Below are 17334 nucleotides of genomic sequence, written 5' to 3' on the forward strand. Positions count from 1 at the left end.
CCCCCCAGTCGGCCTGGAGGACGGAGAGGGGGGGTCAGGGGCCAGAGTTCAAACAGAGGTCAAAAGGAAATGGCTGTTCTCCCTGGAACCCGGGTCCTGACCTTTAATTTCTCTGTGTCCATCCACACATTCACTCTCAGGGCATGTTGGTCAGGATGAGTCAATCGTTTTTTTTTTTACCTCCGTTAGAAATGTGGTCACATGTGAGACTATGCTCACACTCTGTGTCTGTGATCCACGGTATGTTAGGAATGTTGCTTTAGACCAACATTCTGCCATCTGCTCTTAAAAATGACTCACTTAAAATCTTTCCTCAGACCCAAAAAAAGAAAGACAAAAAATCAAAGCCAACATATTTTTCCCTTCTATGACGCATTGTCATTTATAAAAACAAAAAGCATTTCCATCGCCTCTCATCAGCTTTCAACATGTTGACGGAGGGCCAGAACAGCTAATGGTGCTAAGAGCACTAACAATGCAAACTACAATGAAAGTGCAGACAGAGCTTATTAAAATTCATCCTGAAGGGAACATGAATGTGCGAACAAAATTTCATACCAATAAATCTAACAGTAGTCAAGATATTTCATTCAGTATTTCAAGTTTCAACCTCATGCTGGCGTTAAATTAAAAGTCAAAGGAACAACCAAAGTCATGAAGATACATCCACTGGGGACTATGAATGTCTGAATAAAGTTTCAAAGCAATAAACGCTGCCGTTCAAAGGTTTAGAGCTGCCTGCCATAAACGCTTATAGTTAAATGTCTGAGATGATTGCCTTTCATGACTTTGATATCTGTATTTAATTGTGTATGAAGGGTTTGTTTTGTACATTGAGAACAAAACACTCCATATATTCCTCTGAGCAAAAGTTGAATAAGATTCGAAGAAATCATTGGTAATAGAAACTGGAAGATTAGCAACGTGTGGAGATTTAATTAGGACAGAATTTAATTGATTTATTTAAATAAAAGCTATTTTTCAAAACTCCACAATAGAAATAGAAGGTTAGTTTGGGGTTATCACTGTTTGAATATCAGCTGAACATTTTATGGACTGACTAATCATAGTTTAAACAATCAATCTAACCTGCAGTAGAATGCAGAGGGCCCAAAGAAATACGGCCTCCCAAAATATGGAGAGCCAAATTGCACTAATGTGAGTTCAATACAAATATTGAGGGTCACTTACACTTCTCTGGACTGGAAAAACAAATTCAAAATCCAAGTTTCAAAGGTATTTTTCACTGTCGTGCAACATGGTGGGGACATCGACTAAATGGAAGGTTGAATTATTAATTTTTTTCTTTTTTGGGGCAAAAACTATTTCAAGCACATGTGATACATTTGGTGTCCAAATCACACAGTTTTATTTAAATCTCTTTTAAAATAGCCATGATTGAAAAAAAAGAAGTAGAACACAAATATAACAATTACCCAAAATTGCATACTATAATCTGTCAAGTCTAAAGATGCTGATCCTCAATGCAGCAGTAAAATATTCAGTATGTTAATGTTTTTCTAACAACATCCATTCAAAAAACTTTTTTATGTTTCTGTTTCAGCTCTCGTAGGTTACGTTTCAGGACGTATCGTGCTCTTGGTTCAATACAGAAAACTTCATCAGTCGCTCAAACCACTAGTAAAAAAAAACAAAAATCATTCTCTACTTCACACACACCAAATCTGTATTCCTACAACAACTGAACCTATTGATCTGCTGTATAACGGTGCACACCTTTCATAATGTATTTATGGCTATTTGAAAACAACGATCCTAAAATGTAGGATTCTGCAACATTGCAACCACGACAGGGATCCCGACAGAAATAAATAAATCAACAAACACCGCCTTTATTCATACATCAGTGTAGAGCTCTCTCTCACACACTATCATTCATAGTCAGAGCCTCGGCGTGTGATTGGTTCAGATAGATTGCCAGGCTTTTCCTCTCGCCAACATGGACTCCATTAGACGGTGGGAATTACGCTGCATAAAATCTGCCTTTATGTTGGCATATGAAGGAGGGGGGAGAAGGAGCTTTGTATGTATTTATGTGCATTGTGTTTCATTGTTGTTGTGTACTGTGGTTAGAGCAGAATACAACTTTACAAAGCAGAGATGTTTTTGCAGAATTTTGAGAAAATGACAATAAATGAATAACATTTTTGTGGGAAATGTATTTGTTAAAACACTTTGTTTAAATGACAACAGTGTCATTTCAGAATGGGCAGCACTTTCACAGTGTGAGAGATAATATATGTTGCACTCGGCGTATTGCTGCACTCCTTATAATGTCTCCATCATTTCAAGACTCCCACTGGTTTGAATTTGACCATTTGGGCCATTTGAAGCAAAATGAATACACATGTGTAATGTGAAAATGTGTGCCTGCGCGTGAATATGTGTGTGTGTGTGCATAAATATGTACAATTCTATTTTAACATAAAGTGTGTGTTTAAAGGGAGGGGGGGGGGGGGTGTTACTGTGGTGGTCATTAATCATTCAATTACACACCTGTCAGAGTTCAGACAAGTGGGAGAGAGAGGGAGGGAAGGGAGTAAAAGGGAGGGAGGTGGGAGAGAAAGAGAAAGGAATGGGGGAATGCAGCGGGGGAGAGGAGGAAGAGCAGGAGAGGAGAGAGAGGGAGGGAGGGGGGAGAAAGAGAAAGAGAATGGGAGAAAGTTTTATTGTGTTGCAGTGTGAGAACGAGCCGTGACGGAGGCAAGCTGTTGGACGGCGACAGCATCCGAGAGGCCGAAGCAAAGACAAAGAGACACTTACATGAATCATCGGGGACGAGTGACGGATGAGACGGAGGCTGACAGTCAAACTCCTCCACCCTGATTTAAGACGATTAACTGAGCAGAAAGTGAAGCAGTGAAATTAATCTAGAGGGGCATTTTGAGCACAATGTGGGTTTATGAAGAATATTAAACTAGGCATTAGAATATGGCAAAAAAAAAGACATTTCACATGATAAACAAGCAAATTTAGTTTTGTTATGTCTAGGAATAGGAATAATAATAATAATAATAATAATAATAATAATAATAATAACAACACAAAAAAATATTCTAATAGTTATAACAATATAAACATTAATATTACTAATAATAATAAAAATAATAATAATAACAAAACTAATAATAATTATAATAATAATAATAATAGTCATAATGACAATATAAAAATTTATATTACTAATAATACTACCACTAATAATTCAAATAACAATACTAATAACAAAACGAGTAATAATAAATAATAATCATACATAATAATAATAAATAATAAATAATAAATAATAAATAATAAATAATAAATAATAAATAATAAATAATAAATAATAAATAATGGTTCTATTTCTTTAACTTTTCAGAAAAACATTATGTTCACATACTTTCAATCACTAATTCTAATGTTCATAGCACAATGTTTTCTGCAGTTTCTTAACTGATATGAATGTGACTTAAATTTTGTACAAGCAGGAAATAAAACAGGACAAACAGCGGCGGAGAAAATAGTTAAATGTATACTTAACTTTGTGAAAATACTCTATCAAAAGTAGAAGTCCTTCATTGAAAAGTAAGATAGTAACATAGGTATTATTATGATCAAAAGTAAAAGTAACCTATTTTTTTAAGCTTTATCTCAGATATTGAACTGTATTATTTAATACATACACACATATATACCTTAAGGTACTTAATTAACTCACACTTTATTTTGATAGTCTGTCAACAAGTTTAGTTACAGTTTAGTTTATAGAGTATGCAGCATTTCAACAAATCAACTGTTTCACTTTGTCTGCATTTGTTTAACAGATTATCTCTATAGAGTCTATGTGATGATTAATGAACACGCCTACATATTGTGATAATTATTTAGTTGAACTTGAACTACTCAAAATAATCTGTTTGAGACTAACAGCTTGTGGGCGAATTTTTCAAATAAAGTGTTACCTTAATTTAAAACAATGTATCAAACAGTATTTATGTGTTAATCTATAAAGTAATCAATAACTAAAACTGTCAAATAAATGTAGTGGAGTAAAAAGTACAATGTTTATCCTTGAATTAAATTGGAGTAGAAGAATAAAGCATGATGTGGCAAGTATCTTAAATGTGCATTTAAGTACAGTAGTTTGCATCTCTCTGTCTCTTATTTTTTCCTTCTAAACAGTAAATGTTGAAGTGTTTGTATATATGAGCAGCCCCCCAACACTTAATCTCCTCTGTGTGTGTGTGTGTGTGTGTGTGTGTGTGTGTGTGTGTGTGTGTGTGTGTGTGTGTGTGTGTGTTGCAGTCTCCATGTTTAGCTGCAGTACCTCGAATGCCTCAGGCCACAGCCATCTGTGCCTGAGCCACAGCCTCCCCCTTCCTCCCCCTTTCCTCCCCTCCTCATTTCGCATGCACACAAATACACACACTCCTCTCTGCACCCCCCACCCCCTCCTCCTCCACCTCCTCCTCCACCACCACCACCACTGCCATATATCTAATTTATGACTGCGGTGAGTGCGTTACACACACTCATGTATGCATAATATATCACATGTGTAAAAGAACTGTGTGTGGGAGAACGAATGTGCGACACTGTGTAGTGGCCAGTAAAGTCTTGACCACAACTCCTTCCTCAATAAGTCCCTAAATGCTGATGTGTGTGTGTGTGTGTGTGTGTGTGTGTGTGTGTGTGTGTGTGTGTGTGTGTGTGTATGTGTGTGTATGTGTGTGTGTGTCCAATCAATGTGTGATCCATCACGTATCACAGTGTTTCTATCTCATTCTTTCCACCAGATCTGATAAAGTGTGAGAGGAGAAACAGGGAAGTGTGTGTACGTGTGTGTGTGTGTGTGTGTGTGTGTGTGTGTGTGTGTGTGTGTGTGTGTGTGTGTGTGTGTGTGTGTGTGTGTGTGTGTGTGTGTGTGAAGGCCCAGCTGTTTCTAGGCTTGACATCCACATGCAGGCAGAATGCCAGATGTCTCATTAGGCAAATTTGATTGGCTCGGTCATTTAGAATGCAGCGATGATACAGTTCCATATGTGTGTGTGTGTGTGTGTGTGTGTGTGTGTGTGTGTGTGTGTGTGTGTGTGTGTGTGTGTGTGTGTGTGTGTGTGTGTGTGTGTGTGTGTGTGTGTGTGTGTGTGTGTGTGCATTTACATAAGAGGCCCCCTGTATAACTATTCACATGTGTTCATGCCTGATGTATGTGCATGCATTAACTATTCAGTTAATATTTGAATTTACAGGCTGTTAATTACACAGTGAGGGGAAAAAAAAAATAGAACTACGTAAAGATGTTATAACAGGAAATTGTGCAGAAAATTACAAGAAAACAATAAACGTATACTCAAGTTAAATAGATGAAATAGCAAGTTGCACTAAAATGTTGCTACTTTGCACTTTTTTTTAACTGCTTACACCTTAGCTTTCACTTCAACTCCTTTAACTTAAACTCCTTTTTAGGAACCAACACTACATCTGTCAGGGTAAGTGTTTCACATTCAGTCAACACTTGTATTGCATCGATATCAAACTGTTAATTCAACTCCTTGACTATTACTGTCAACTTCAACCTCAAACTTTCACTTCTTAAGGTGTTTGTTTTCTTAAAGGGCCAGTGTGTAGAATCTTTAGTTGCTTTCACTTCCACTTTAATTAATCGAAGACCTTAAACCTCACCTGCCAGTTTATCTATCCTCTGTGCAAACTGTTTCTATACAACATCTTTAATTTAAAAATAATCTGCTCAAAGTCAAAAAGAAAAAGAATCAAAGAAAAGATCAGGCAATCTAACAATAAATAAAATATTAGAATATTTTTAAAAAAAAGGCAAGTAAAACAATAATCATGACATTCCTCTCCTTCACAGTAAATGTTATCACTTTAAGTACTTGAACTTCAAATACTTTTACAACTTTCAGTGCTTCAGCTTCAACACTTTTTTTGGAGCCAACTTTAACTTCATTGCACTTCTGACCACTTCACCTCCTTAAATTCTTTACACTTTAACCGTCATTCAGCTTTTATCAACTTTTAAGTGTCTCAACCTCTCGTTCAACTCCGTTCAATGTTTAGCTGCTCCTTTCAAAACCATTTCAAATTTTCCAGATCTTAATCTTTATCTCCTACGTTCAATCACTTTCATGCTTTGACATAAACACCTACTTCATCTACTACGATGGCCACTTAACCTCAATTTCTGCAGCACTTAAAACCTTGTAAACCCACAATACATGCCAGTTTTATTAATAGTAATGTATGCAATAATTGTGTGTGCATCATATTTCCTTGACATGAGTTGCTGAACGCAGTGACATTAGGAAAATTGCACCAATTAATCCAGATTTTACATATTTTTTTCTATTTAATATATTCCCCAGTACAAATACTATACACTTTAATCCATACATTAAAAATCAAACCTTTGTATATTCTGCAAACTGTAAATGCAACATTTAAGCAGCTGTACATCTCACAGGAGGTCTAATGCTGCCCTCTATTGGTCCAAAGAGGAGACAGATATTCGTGTTGTTTTAGGATTTGAGCTCATCTTTGTCGAGTCCTGATAAACGTACAAAGAAGAAACAGAAAATAAATGAAAGGCAAAATCTCAAGGGGTAGTTTAAAAGAAATATATTCAGAAGAACTCCACTCTAAGCAGAAATGACACATCAACAACACATTGGCAAACAGCAGATACAGAGGCACATTAGCAGACATTTGGTGTCTTGTTTCTGTCCCTCTGATAAATGTCACTCCAATATTCTTTCTCTTTTAGCTCTGTTTTGTCTCCATCAACTCCTGAGGGAAATATCTGGATCTTTAGCTGCTCAATGCTCCACTATGTTCACCAGCTATAGAGTTGATGAGCGGTTGAAGCGAACTTGTTTGCTTTGTTTGCTCATTTAACAAATTATTGCCACAAAAAAAATATACATGAGAGTTAGAGCTGCTGCTGGGAATGGTATTGAAAGCGAAACAAAACTGTTAACTTGTCTCATTATCGTACTCTTTTTGCACATTGTTACTATAATATTAATATATACAAATCAAAAATTACATTAGTTTTAGTTAAGCATATTAAAAAAATCCAACTCAAGCTGCACCTTACATATTAAAATAGCCTCAAAAAACGTTTTATTTGTTCCCAAATAAATATATTAGTAATACTATTTATGAACTCCTTTATAATAAAGCTATGACTTCAAGGCTGGCACTTCCTAACCTTATGAACACTTAAAATGGACTAGCGTCCACTTATGGGCAGTGTGAAAGTGATTATTTCTCCCTGGAAATCTCCATTTAAATGATTGTCAGACTCCTGAAGAGGTAAAATATATTAAGTACTTTGTAAGAAAAAGATGCTGAAGTTTGAGAGAAGTAAAGACTCTCAAAAATCTCCTTTTCCCTTTAAACTACTCCTTCAGATTTATCTTAAGACCCCTAGAAGGAATCCTGACCATGATTTCATTATCATAACATTAATGAAAAGTTTTCTTTGCTCTTTGTCAAAGAGGAATCTCAGCAGGATGAAACATGCTTGTGGTTTATGTTGCAACTTTCAGGAGGTTTGACCCTCTCGGAAACGGTCTGAAAAATTGCCAACAAGTCGCCATTCTTTGCATTAATGGCCTTGCATTACTGTTCTTCTCTGCATTACAATCATCTCTGCTCCTGTTCTCCTTCTGAACACAGAGTCTGTCCATCTTCCTGTGTGCTCCTCATCACGTCTTGCTGATTACAGTCCGACGCTACAGAGAGCATCTGTGATTGGTCCTCAGATCCTCTGCTCGTCTCCTCCTGCAGCGGCTGCAGAGCATCTGCGTCGCTCTCCGTCTGCTGCTGTGACTCCTCGCTATCAACAGACTCATTTTCTTTCCCACTTTCCTCTTTACCCTCAGCGTCTTTCTCAGATTTCTGCGCCCCCCTGTCCCTGCACGCCTGCCTGCGAATGGTCCGCCGGTTCTTGCTGCGTCGCGATTGGTTGCAGTGAAGGGTTCTCCTGCGATGCCATTGGTTGAGAGAGTTTTGGGCCTCGACGCTGAGCTGACGGGCAGCCAAGCGCGGCCTGAAGCTGCTGATGTAGTAAAGAGAGGCGTATAGAGTTGTAAGGTAGTAGCCACCTGTTGATATGGGGAAGGCAGAAAAGGGAGACGGTCTGAGACATGTGATCGTAATTAAACAGCATCTAAATCCTTAGAATCAGTAGAAACAATCTACTAAAAGAGCACAATTTCTCACAATCTCTATTTGGAGAGGAGAAGTGAGTTGCACCAGCTATTTGTTAGAACTATCGCTAAGTTTAGTGTGTGAAGTCCTTCTCTGTAATTCGAGTTCACACTACATGACTCTCAAAAGTCTGCAGTTCGCTGTAAAGTTCACATTACACAACTAGCTGTCTTGCAATCGTGATTCTTTAAGTCATTGTGGTTTTCATACCAGATGAAAGGTGACAGGGAGTCACACACAACACGATTTTTCACCAGCAGGAATCCCTTAGGAAGTCTCCAAGCTACGTTTTGTCATAAAAAAAATACATGCAAGAAGTGACATGGGCGCAGTCATGTTTGCTGATGTTGTTGTTTTCACACATGCTTTCACACAAGCCTGTTTCTACACATTTATAGCCTGGTCCTCTCGGTGCAACAACTACTTTGGTCCATGCTGTAAATGCAACACATACAGTAGAGTTCCTATTTTTAAAAGGCGACCCGTCTGCCAGGTTTCCCATCAACCCGTGTCTTGTGCTCTCATTGGCTGTAGCTCCCTGACAGACTCCCTAACAGATACTGATATTTAACCTGCTAGACATTTGGAATCCGTCTGCAAAGCACCGTCTTTAAACAGCTGACAAAACCGAATCTGATCTGGGGTTTTTGTGCGAGAGCTGCAAAAGCTGTTTGCGAGTGTAAAATCAGGGCATGAAGTTGTGCAGTGTGAGCTAGGCAATACTTTATCTACTTGATTCGCTTGTTTTGGGGATTTGTGGTGAGTGGGGAAAATCTGATTATGCAAACCGAGCTGACGGTATTTGGTCATTATGGCATATTGTTTGATTTTTGTCTTGTTTTTGTGAAATGGAATCTAAAATTGTTTGGTTTTGAGCCAGGTCTTGAGCCAGATAAACTGGTCATATTTCAGCAAGCGAACGTTAAACTAATCTCCACATAAGAAAGCTTGTGTGGTGCAACATGCTTTCATTTAATGCTCCACTTTTGCTGCAACCGAGACCAGGAACCACAGCAACTAAATGAATCAACTAACCGGTCTGCTGTACTGTGTTTATGAGAATGAGCAGTGTGTTCTTTTTGCTTGTGTCTGCCCTACCTTCTCCCTGCAGCTGTGTGGGGTCCAGCAGCTCCATCATGTAGTCCGTGTCCAGCTGCAAGGTGCCCGCGTCACTACGGAGCAGCACCCATGTGAGGCAGGGCAAGAAATCATCTGCTCCAAACGCCTTAACTGCAGGAAAGGTGAGTGCAAATTTAAAGGGTGACTAACAGACAAATAAAAAAATAAATGAAATTATGATTTAAAAAGAACAGCTGGCTACCTGAGCTTGCATTAGCGCTCATGCTGTGATAGATGCTCTTGCAGACTTTGAGAAGGATATGGACCTTCTTGTTCGGGGAGTAGGACTCATGCATACTAGACCACCTCTGCTGGATCCGCTCCAGGGTGACAGCGTCGGGAACTCCGACTCCCGCCGACCCCCTAGCTCCTCCACGCCGTTCTTCTCCAGCACGCGCATGTTGCTCTGGAGACGCTCGAAGGTGCCATCATTAGTGCGGGAAATACGAATGCAGGAGTAGAGGTGTTCGGAGACGGGCTTCACAGCCACCTTGTGGAGGGAAAGCTCCACCAGGGAGTCTGCAGGTGGGGGGGGGAAAGGTTGGAGTTGCACGATAAATAACAGTTGTTCTGACAAGTACGTTAACACTTAATTGAAATGTAGATGTTCAGCTCACTCACCGATCTCCAAGTCATTCATGTCAGTGATGCTGTCCAACAACGCCTGGATTTCTTGGTAGTCCAAAAGCGTGTCCTTCAGCGATGTGAGCGATGACCTCACCTCCTGTAAGAACTCTGACCCCGTGACCCCGCTGGGATCGGCCCCCTTCTTCAGGGTCATGTCCACAAATCCTTTCACGGCCTCCGCAAACGCCGCACCTTTCCGCTCGCTCAGCTCCTGCACGCGATTGAATAGTCTCTTCCTCTGACTCACCAGCCCGCCGAGGGCCTGGCCCACCGCCGAGAGACGATTAATGACCTTGTCGGCCAACCTGTGTGCACACGGGTGGTGCAGGGTGGGGCTCGCCATCTGGCACTCCTGCTCCTCCTCGATGCTGCTGATCGACAGCGAGTCGAGCTCAAGCGACGGCGGGTGGAGCAGAGAGGAAGGCCTGGGCGGAGGCAGCCAGACTCCATCCTCAATCCAGGACACCCTGTGTGGAGACTGAGGCACCGGGCTGCCGTGGGGCTGCGGCTCAGACAATGCAGTAGTTGAAATTCCAGGGGTGAAGGGAGAAGACGTTAGCAGGCTCCCCGAGGTCATCTCTCTGCTGGGCCTCCGGAGAACCACCCCTCCTGGAGCCGTTGGTGTTGACGGGGTTGTTGGGCAATTTGATGAATCAGCAGACATGGCTCTGATAAGACCTGGAAAATATGGATGATGAACACCATGTTGGCCTTTGTGTTTGAAGTTTTTAAAATATACAGAAATTTCACCTGAATAAATAGTCGTTAATAAAGAAAAAGTTCCAACATTTTGGGACTTGGATGCTAATTATGAAGCTACAGCCTCCTCACCAGAACTCTCCGTACTGGCAGCGGAGGGTTCCTGATCCAACGAGATGGTTCGTTTACTCTGTAACCCCGACCCCACCCATGATCTGGTGGTGCTGAGGCGGCGCTCTCGTCTGTTGTAGATTGATGGCTGCGCGTCTTGGCGGGTCAGCCAATCATCTCCGTGTTCGTGAAGGTAGAGGGGATTGATGATACACAGGGCCCCGTTGGTTGAAGTCAGCTAAAGGAACAAAACACACACACACACACACACACACATACATAAACAGTGAATAAATAGGATGCTTCCTTTGACACACTGCTCACTACAATGTGGCGCAAAATAAGCTTTGCAACCTCTTCTTTAAGGCTGTATAAATTGAATTTCTGCCCACTTAGGGGCAAAGGAACAAGCTGTAAACGCAACAATATCATATTATCACTTAAATATAAAGTTAATATCGTCAAAGTGTTAGGAAACATATGCCTTTTAAAGCATCCAGTAGACGTGAAGCAACATTAGCATTCATTCAAAGTTGTCTTTTTTTACCACCTGGTGAGTGCAAGTCCAACATTCACTCTACTTTTAGTTCAGTTTTGGGTCTCCACCAACCCAGAGTAATCCGTCTAATAATAATAATAATAATAACAATAATAATAACAATAATATAATAATAATAATAATAATAATAATAATAATAATAATAATAACTTTATTTATATAGCACCTTTAAAAACAAGGTTTACAAAGTGCTTCGACAGACAAGGCAGCAAAACAGTGCAATAGATGAAACATTAAAAACAATCGATAGGATAAAACTAAACTGAAATAACAAGTGAGAATCAAGTAAATGAATAAAATCAATAAAATCAAATGAAATAGATAAACTAAGATAAGATAGTAAAACCAAATAAAACGTAACATTAAATCTGCTAAATGCTGCACTATGTTTATTAGGCAAATATATTAGGCAAAGTTAGTCACTAGCTAGCTTATTCCTGTGGGTTTGTCACTATAAGTGACTCCTTTCATATTACCCATAATCATTTGATAAATTGTTAATTTAAAAACATTGATTAATGCAGCTTTAAAGCAATGAGACACATGCTGCGTTGCTAGCTAAAACACTAGGAAATAAGGAAGTTGTTGCATTCACTTGTTCTTTTACACACACAGTAAATACCTGTATGGAGCACATAACGTCGCCTGGCTCCCTCTGGGTCATTTCTTCAGTGTGCTGGTCGGTCGGCGTGCAGAGCCAAGTATCTGCATTAGAGGAGGTTTTATAAATGAGACAGCTCTTAAAACATATCTTCCTGGTTTTGTGGTTCTGACGTAGCTTCTGTGAAAGGACATGACACAGAAAAAGAGATGGAAGGACTCACTGGGTTCAAGTTCAGAGAGATGCTCTTTGGTTGTCTCGGTTACACTGTAGATCCAGCGAGGAATGGAAAGACAGACAGCCAACACATCCCTGGCACCCAGGAAGAGATGTGAAATGAATCAATTATAATACTTTTGAATAGAAAATACAAAAAAGTTAGAATGTTTACAAGGTGAACATGAGGAAACACATAAAGATGTTCTTAGAGATGATGGTGCAGCATTTATGTTATTGCAAATAAAACGTTAAAGAAGCCAAAGTTCAAATGGAAGTTCAATCTCACACACACACACAACTAATAAAAAAAGAAGTAATCTGTGACACATTAGGTTCTTACCTGGTCAGAGAGTAGAAGAGCACGAGCTGAGCCAAGTCAGAGAATGACAGACGAGACTCAGAGAGCTGGAAGACTGACACGACACACAGAGAAAGAGTAGGCAGGTAAGTCTCATTTCTGTTGAAAAAATACATTCCTGGAAACACACTGAAGCTTTAAACAGGAAGAATGAGGGTTGGGGGTGGGAGGGGGCTTGACCATTTCATCAATTTTATCTTTCACACGAGCTCTTGAGTCTTATTTTCTGTCAGTGGGGTTTTATGTCTTCATGCCTGTGATTTAAAAAAAAAAACCGGCTTCTGCAGAGCCGTAAAAGACGCCAAAAAAAACAAAAAACGACAGCTCCAGATCTAATGAGTGAAAGGAGCTCAGTTTAAAGAACCAGTATTTGCAGTTTGAGAGCCTGTTTAATAAAGGTAACAGTTGTTTGTCAGGTTTTTACTATTAGCACACTTCAGTTCAACAGCAGCAAAAGCAGAACTACACAACTTTTGATGTTATCGTGTTACTGCAACCGTTAATCAGTCTAATCTGTCAGTTGCAGCAGATGTAATGATTCATAAAATAACCACTTAGAGTCACACATGCATGGGGATGTTTGATTGGATCACGCACACACACAAACACAAACATACACACACAAAAAAGAGAGATAAAGTAGTATGCATTGGCGTGCTGTTGGTCCGTACCTGTGCCTTTGCTTTTGATGTCATAATCAACAACTGCTCCATTCTCTCCTCCAGCAGACACACACAGCAGGTCGGGCTGAGACGTCGCAGAGTCCCGAACAACCAGGAAACTCTGGAGGGAGACACGCAGTGACTCATTTCAGTACATGAAACAGTTCAGTAACTCGCTGGGCAGGTTTTATATATTAAATGCTCACAGGAAAAAAAAAAAGAGAAACACTGACTGGTGAAAGACAAAAAAAGTGTGCGGTAAAGACTCTGCGTTTCCGTGACTGGAGCGATTTTATCTTGATAATCAGTCATGATGACAGGTTGTAATAAAACAAAGTCAGGTTAACAGTAAATCCCCCCCCGGCTTCATAAGAGCTGATAAGTGATGCAGAGCTGTTTGCCTACTCATTAAGCTGGTTTATAACATGTGGGTGTGGACCCATGTTGGTTTTGTTGATTTATAGTTGTTCCTTGACCAAACATACTTAAAATAAAAACTAAAACATACGCACATGTATCTACAAGTAGAGCTTTTGACATTGGCAGTAATGAAAGCTCTTGATGATGTTCCTACAAACTTTTCACACATCATGACAGTCCCACCTGCTAATAAAAACAGTGTGGTAAAACTGAAAGCTGTGGAAAGACCATGCCAGTAAGAAGACCTTGACTTCATCTGAAACTGAAGCTGAAACTCTTTCTGGTTCACCCGAGTTTACCTTACTTACTAAAAAAGCATCTTTATAGCATTACCATGTGTACCTTAGGGATGGTTTCAGCAAAGAGATGCGAAGTACAGTAACTAGTTTTTTAGCTACACTAAAAAAAAAATGTATTTGAATATGTTTATGACCAAACACCGGCAAAACTAATACTATTTTCCTTTGGCCCTAATTTGCAAATGTAACATGGTTGGAACAGTAAACGTTATACCTGCAAAACATCAGCATGCTAGCATTCCCATTGTGAACATATTAGCATACCAGCATGAGCATCTAGCACACATTTGCCCCATTGCGTGGTCATTACACTGAACAAAAAGTGTCAAAAGTGTCCTGTTGCCAAACTTCCTCTTTATGTTACTCATGAAAGGCTTCTCTGCTGAAGACGAACTACTGACTAACTTACTAATGCAGCGCTGTAGAGATGACTGTCAATCTGTATTTATATTTAGAATACATTTGCAAAGATTGCTCACTCATTTTACAATCTACAAATGTAGGTTGGAAAATAGGAAATATTTTGGATTAAAGGCCCTATAAAAAATACTTTCCCTATCATCGTCTTGCTTTTAATATGGGGTGCCACATGAACAAAAAGGTTATTTCACACGAAATATTTCTATATTTTTTTTCTGTTGTATGCAGGGCTCAGTTAGAAAAAGGGGATGCCAGTTATGTCCACGAACCAATCATATCTAAGCAACATTTGAATCCAGTTGACAGTCAGTGAGTTGTTGGTTTGTGCTGACAGGCTGCTGCCAATTCAATCTGACTGAACCATTCAGTCATGATGAAAGAGGAGCTGAGTTTTGGAACTTTAAATAAGGCTTTTTATGCCATTTATGATAAAAAAAAAGAAGTGTTTTTATTCCTAGCATATCATTTTATATTCTACTTAAGACATTAAACTTTGCTTTAACGGCGGAGACATTTTTTATTTTTAGAGACATTGTGTCACATTTCAGTCAGAAAAAAGAAGAATACGCTGACGGTTGACACATAAATAACTTGGGTAAAACATAGCACATGAAACCCCATTTACAGCACACCAACGGCTCAGTGAGGTAGTTACAACACCACAACTGAATTCAGAGGCGTTCTCAAATACATTTAAACACACACACACGCACACACAGGAAGTGGCAGTCAGTGTGCACAGAAATAGAGACAAGTTCACTGCAAGTCACCTCACTTTGAGTACAAACACACACGCAGACTGGCAGTAGTAATGAGTTATGAGCAATTACTCTGTTAATTCATAACAGTAACATTTAGTCATTCACGCATCTGATTCATAGGAAGAAGATGGAAACCATTCAAGCAGAAATTAACTTTTTCCATTCAGCATTTTGACTAAATCGGCCTGCAGTAAAAAAAACAAAAAAAAAACATCCTATCCTTCCCCATGACAACTTATACTCACGATTCAATGACTTGCTGCTTCCAGTTAGACATTTGTATCTTTCGCTGTATATTTGCATGTCACTCTTTCAAACATTCATCACTACGGTTTTCGGACTCACTCACCTTCACCGTTTGCTGCAGATGTATCCGTTTTGTAATGTCATTATCCCCAAGATGCACAACCTCTTATTAAACACTACTTCTGCATTTAGCCCCAAAAAAACAAAGTGTTCATTGTGTGTTATGAGATGTCACATAGAGAAAAAGGAACTACTTTCGTGTGGCAGAGATGTGCATGTCAGTGTTCAGACCGGTCAAGAATATTTCTGTTGTGACACATCGTGAAGCATGCACACATTCCCTCAGTGCGTTTGCTTTCCTTGTTTGAGGCCCAGCTTGAAGCTACGCAGTTTAATAAAACACTTGATGAGCAGGAAACTAAACGAGAGCTGATAAGATGATGTGAATTAGGTTAGGTAGAAATGATTGGAGCAGTGAAAGGACATGCAAAGAGATTAGGGGAGGTGAGAGAAGAAATGGAGCTAAATGGACACAAAAAATCCCTCTAAAATGTGCACAAAAACATGAACAGAAAGTTGGGCAAGAAAAGAAGATTATAAGTAAATAAGAGTATAAGTGTTCAACAAATATATTCTTTAATTTCTCGTGTTGTAAGATAAGTTAGATTGTAACAAATGCAGATTGTGGACAAAGTCCTGCAGCACATTTAAGGTCAGCTGATTCGATTTTGGTGATAATATAAAAGTGGGATTTTTGTCATAATAATACTGTGTGCTTCATGCAAAATCAAAAAATGGGATTTATTGCATTGTGATAAAAACACAACCTGCTAGGAGGCTTTTTCCCAGATTCTTTTTTTTTAAATGTTCATTATTGTTGGATGACTTATCGCTGGAGTTCAAGATATATATTCCATTCACTAGTTAACACATTTTATGAATTTTAAAGTATAAAACACTTCAAGAAGAAAAGAAAATAGTACTTTCATTAAACGTCATTCGCCATCACGCTGAAGACTTGATGTTGCATTTAAATAATGAAGATAGGACTCTTAGATTGATAGATATTTGCAGCGAGGAGGAGGAGATGAGCTCACCCCAGCAGGCGTTCCACAGATAGCAGCGTGGGCCCCCTCTCTGTCCCAGGGGGCCCCGGGGCACCAGGCCTCCTTACAGCCCCTCAGCTGCTCCAGCAGCGTCAGCCTCCTCCTGCTGCTCCTCCACGGGATGGCCGTCGTCCCGTTGACTGAACTGTGAACCGCTCTGGACGCAGACATACGGACACTTTTCTGTGTATGTACAACCGTCTGCATCCACAAGAGATCAGCCACAAGTTGGATGATCTGCTGATGGCTTCATTCCTAAAGATTCAGATAAAAATGAAGGTTAATACTATGATTTTTATGGTGTTTATTATGTAAAATGTGCCTTTTTGAACATGCATTTTAAAATAATCAGACAAACTCTTTTATAATAACACATTAAAGCTTATTGTGGTATGAAAAAAGGTTGATACTCACATGTGCTGTACTGGTTCAGTTAGTTCATGTATCTTCTCTCCTCTACACTATTAGCACATTTCTCCACATGTTGCAATCTTCAGTCTCTTGAACTCTTTCTTCCTGCAAGATGTTGCTCAAGAGCTCAGAATGCCAATAGGGCAAAAAAGGAAGCTCACATGCTCCTCAGACTAACATCCTCAAGAAGTTTGCCGTAGCATTTTTTTTAGTAACTGTTGTGCGGCTGAGGCGTCCTTCTGTCTCCTGCACAAGAACTTTCAATTTTCATGTGACAGGTTGAGCTGATGTTTCGTCGCGGCACCTTCTCTGCCCTCCCCTTCCCCGCCCTCCCCTTCCCCTAAAGTCTGCATGTGGTTAACCCAGCTCTGTGAGCAGTGAGAACCGTGAGAAGAGTGAGAAGACACTGCATGAACTCTAAAGAGCTACATGTGTGTGGCCCGTCTCTGTCGTATGCTCACATATTTAGATTAAGAACCAT

General features: G+C 39.6%; 1 protein-coding gene across 1 annotated transcript; it reads right to left on the reverse strand.

Annotated features, from left to right (window-relative positions):
- Positions 1 to 6624: 6624 nt before the first annotated feature.
- Positions 6625 to 17093, reverse strand: rinl (Ras and Rab interactor-like). The gene is given in 12 exon segments (XM_054597595.1): positions 6625 to 8129; positions 9334 to 9465; positions 9557 to 9712; positions 9715 to 9873; positions 9976 to 10659; positions 10813 to 11029; positions 11973 to 12055; positions 12175 to 12263; positions 12511 to 12583; positions 13200 to 13311; positions 16434 to 16697; positions 16857 to 17093. Coding segments are annotated over 11 exon segments (2382 nt in total). The 5' UTR covers positions 16650 to 16697; positions 16857 to 17093; the 3' UTR covers positions 6625 to 7668.
- Positions 17094 to 17334: the final 241 nt, after the last annotated feature.

Source organism: Anoplopoma fimbria, chromosome 1 (genome assembly GCF_027596085.1).
Source record: "Anoplopoma fimbria isolate UVic2021 breed Golden Eagle Sablefish chromosome 1, Afim_UVic_2022, whole genome shotgun sequence".
Lineage (NCBI taxonomy): Eukaryota > Metazoa > Chordata > Actinopteri > Perciformes > Anoplopomatidae > Anoplopoma > Anoplopoma fimbria.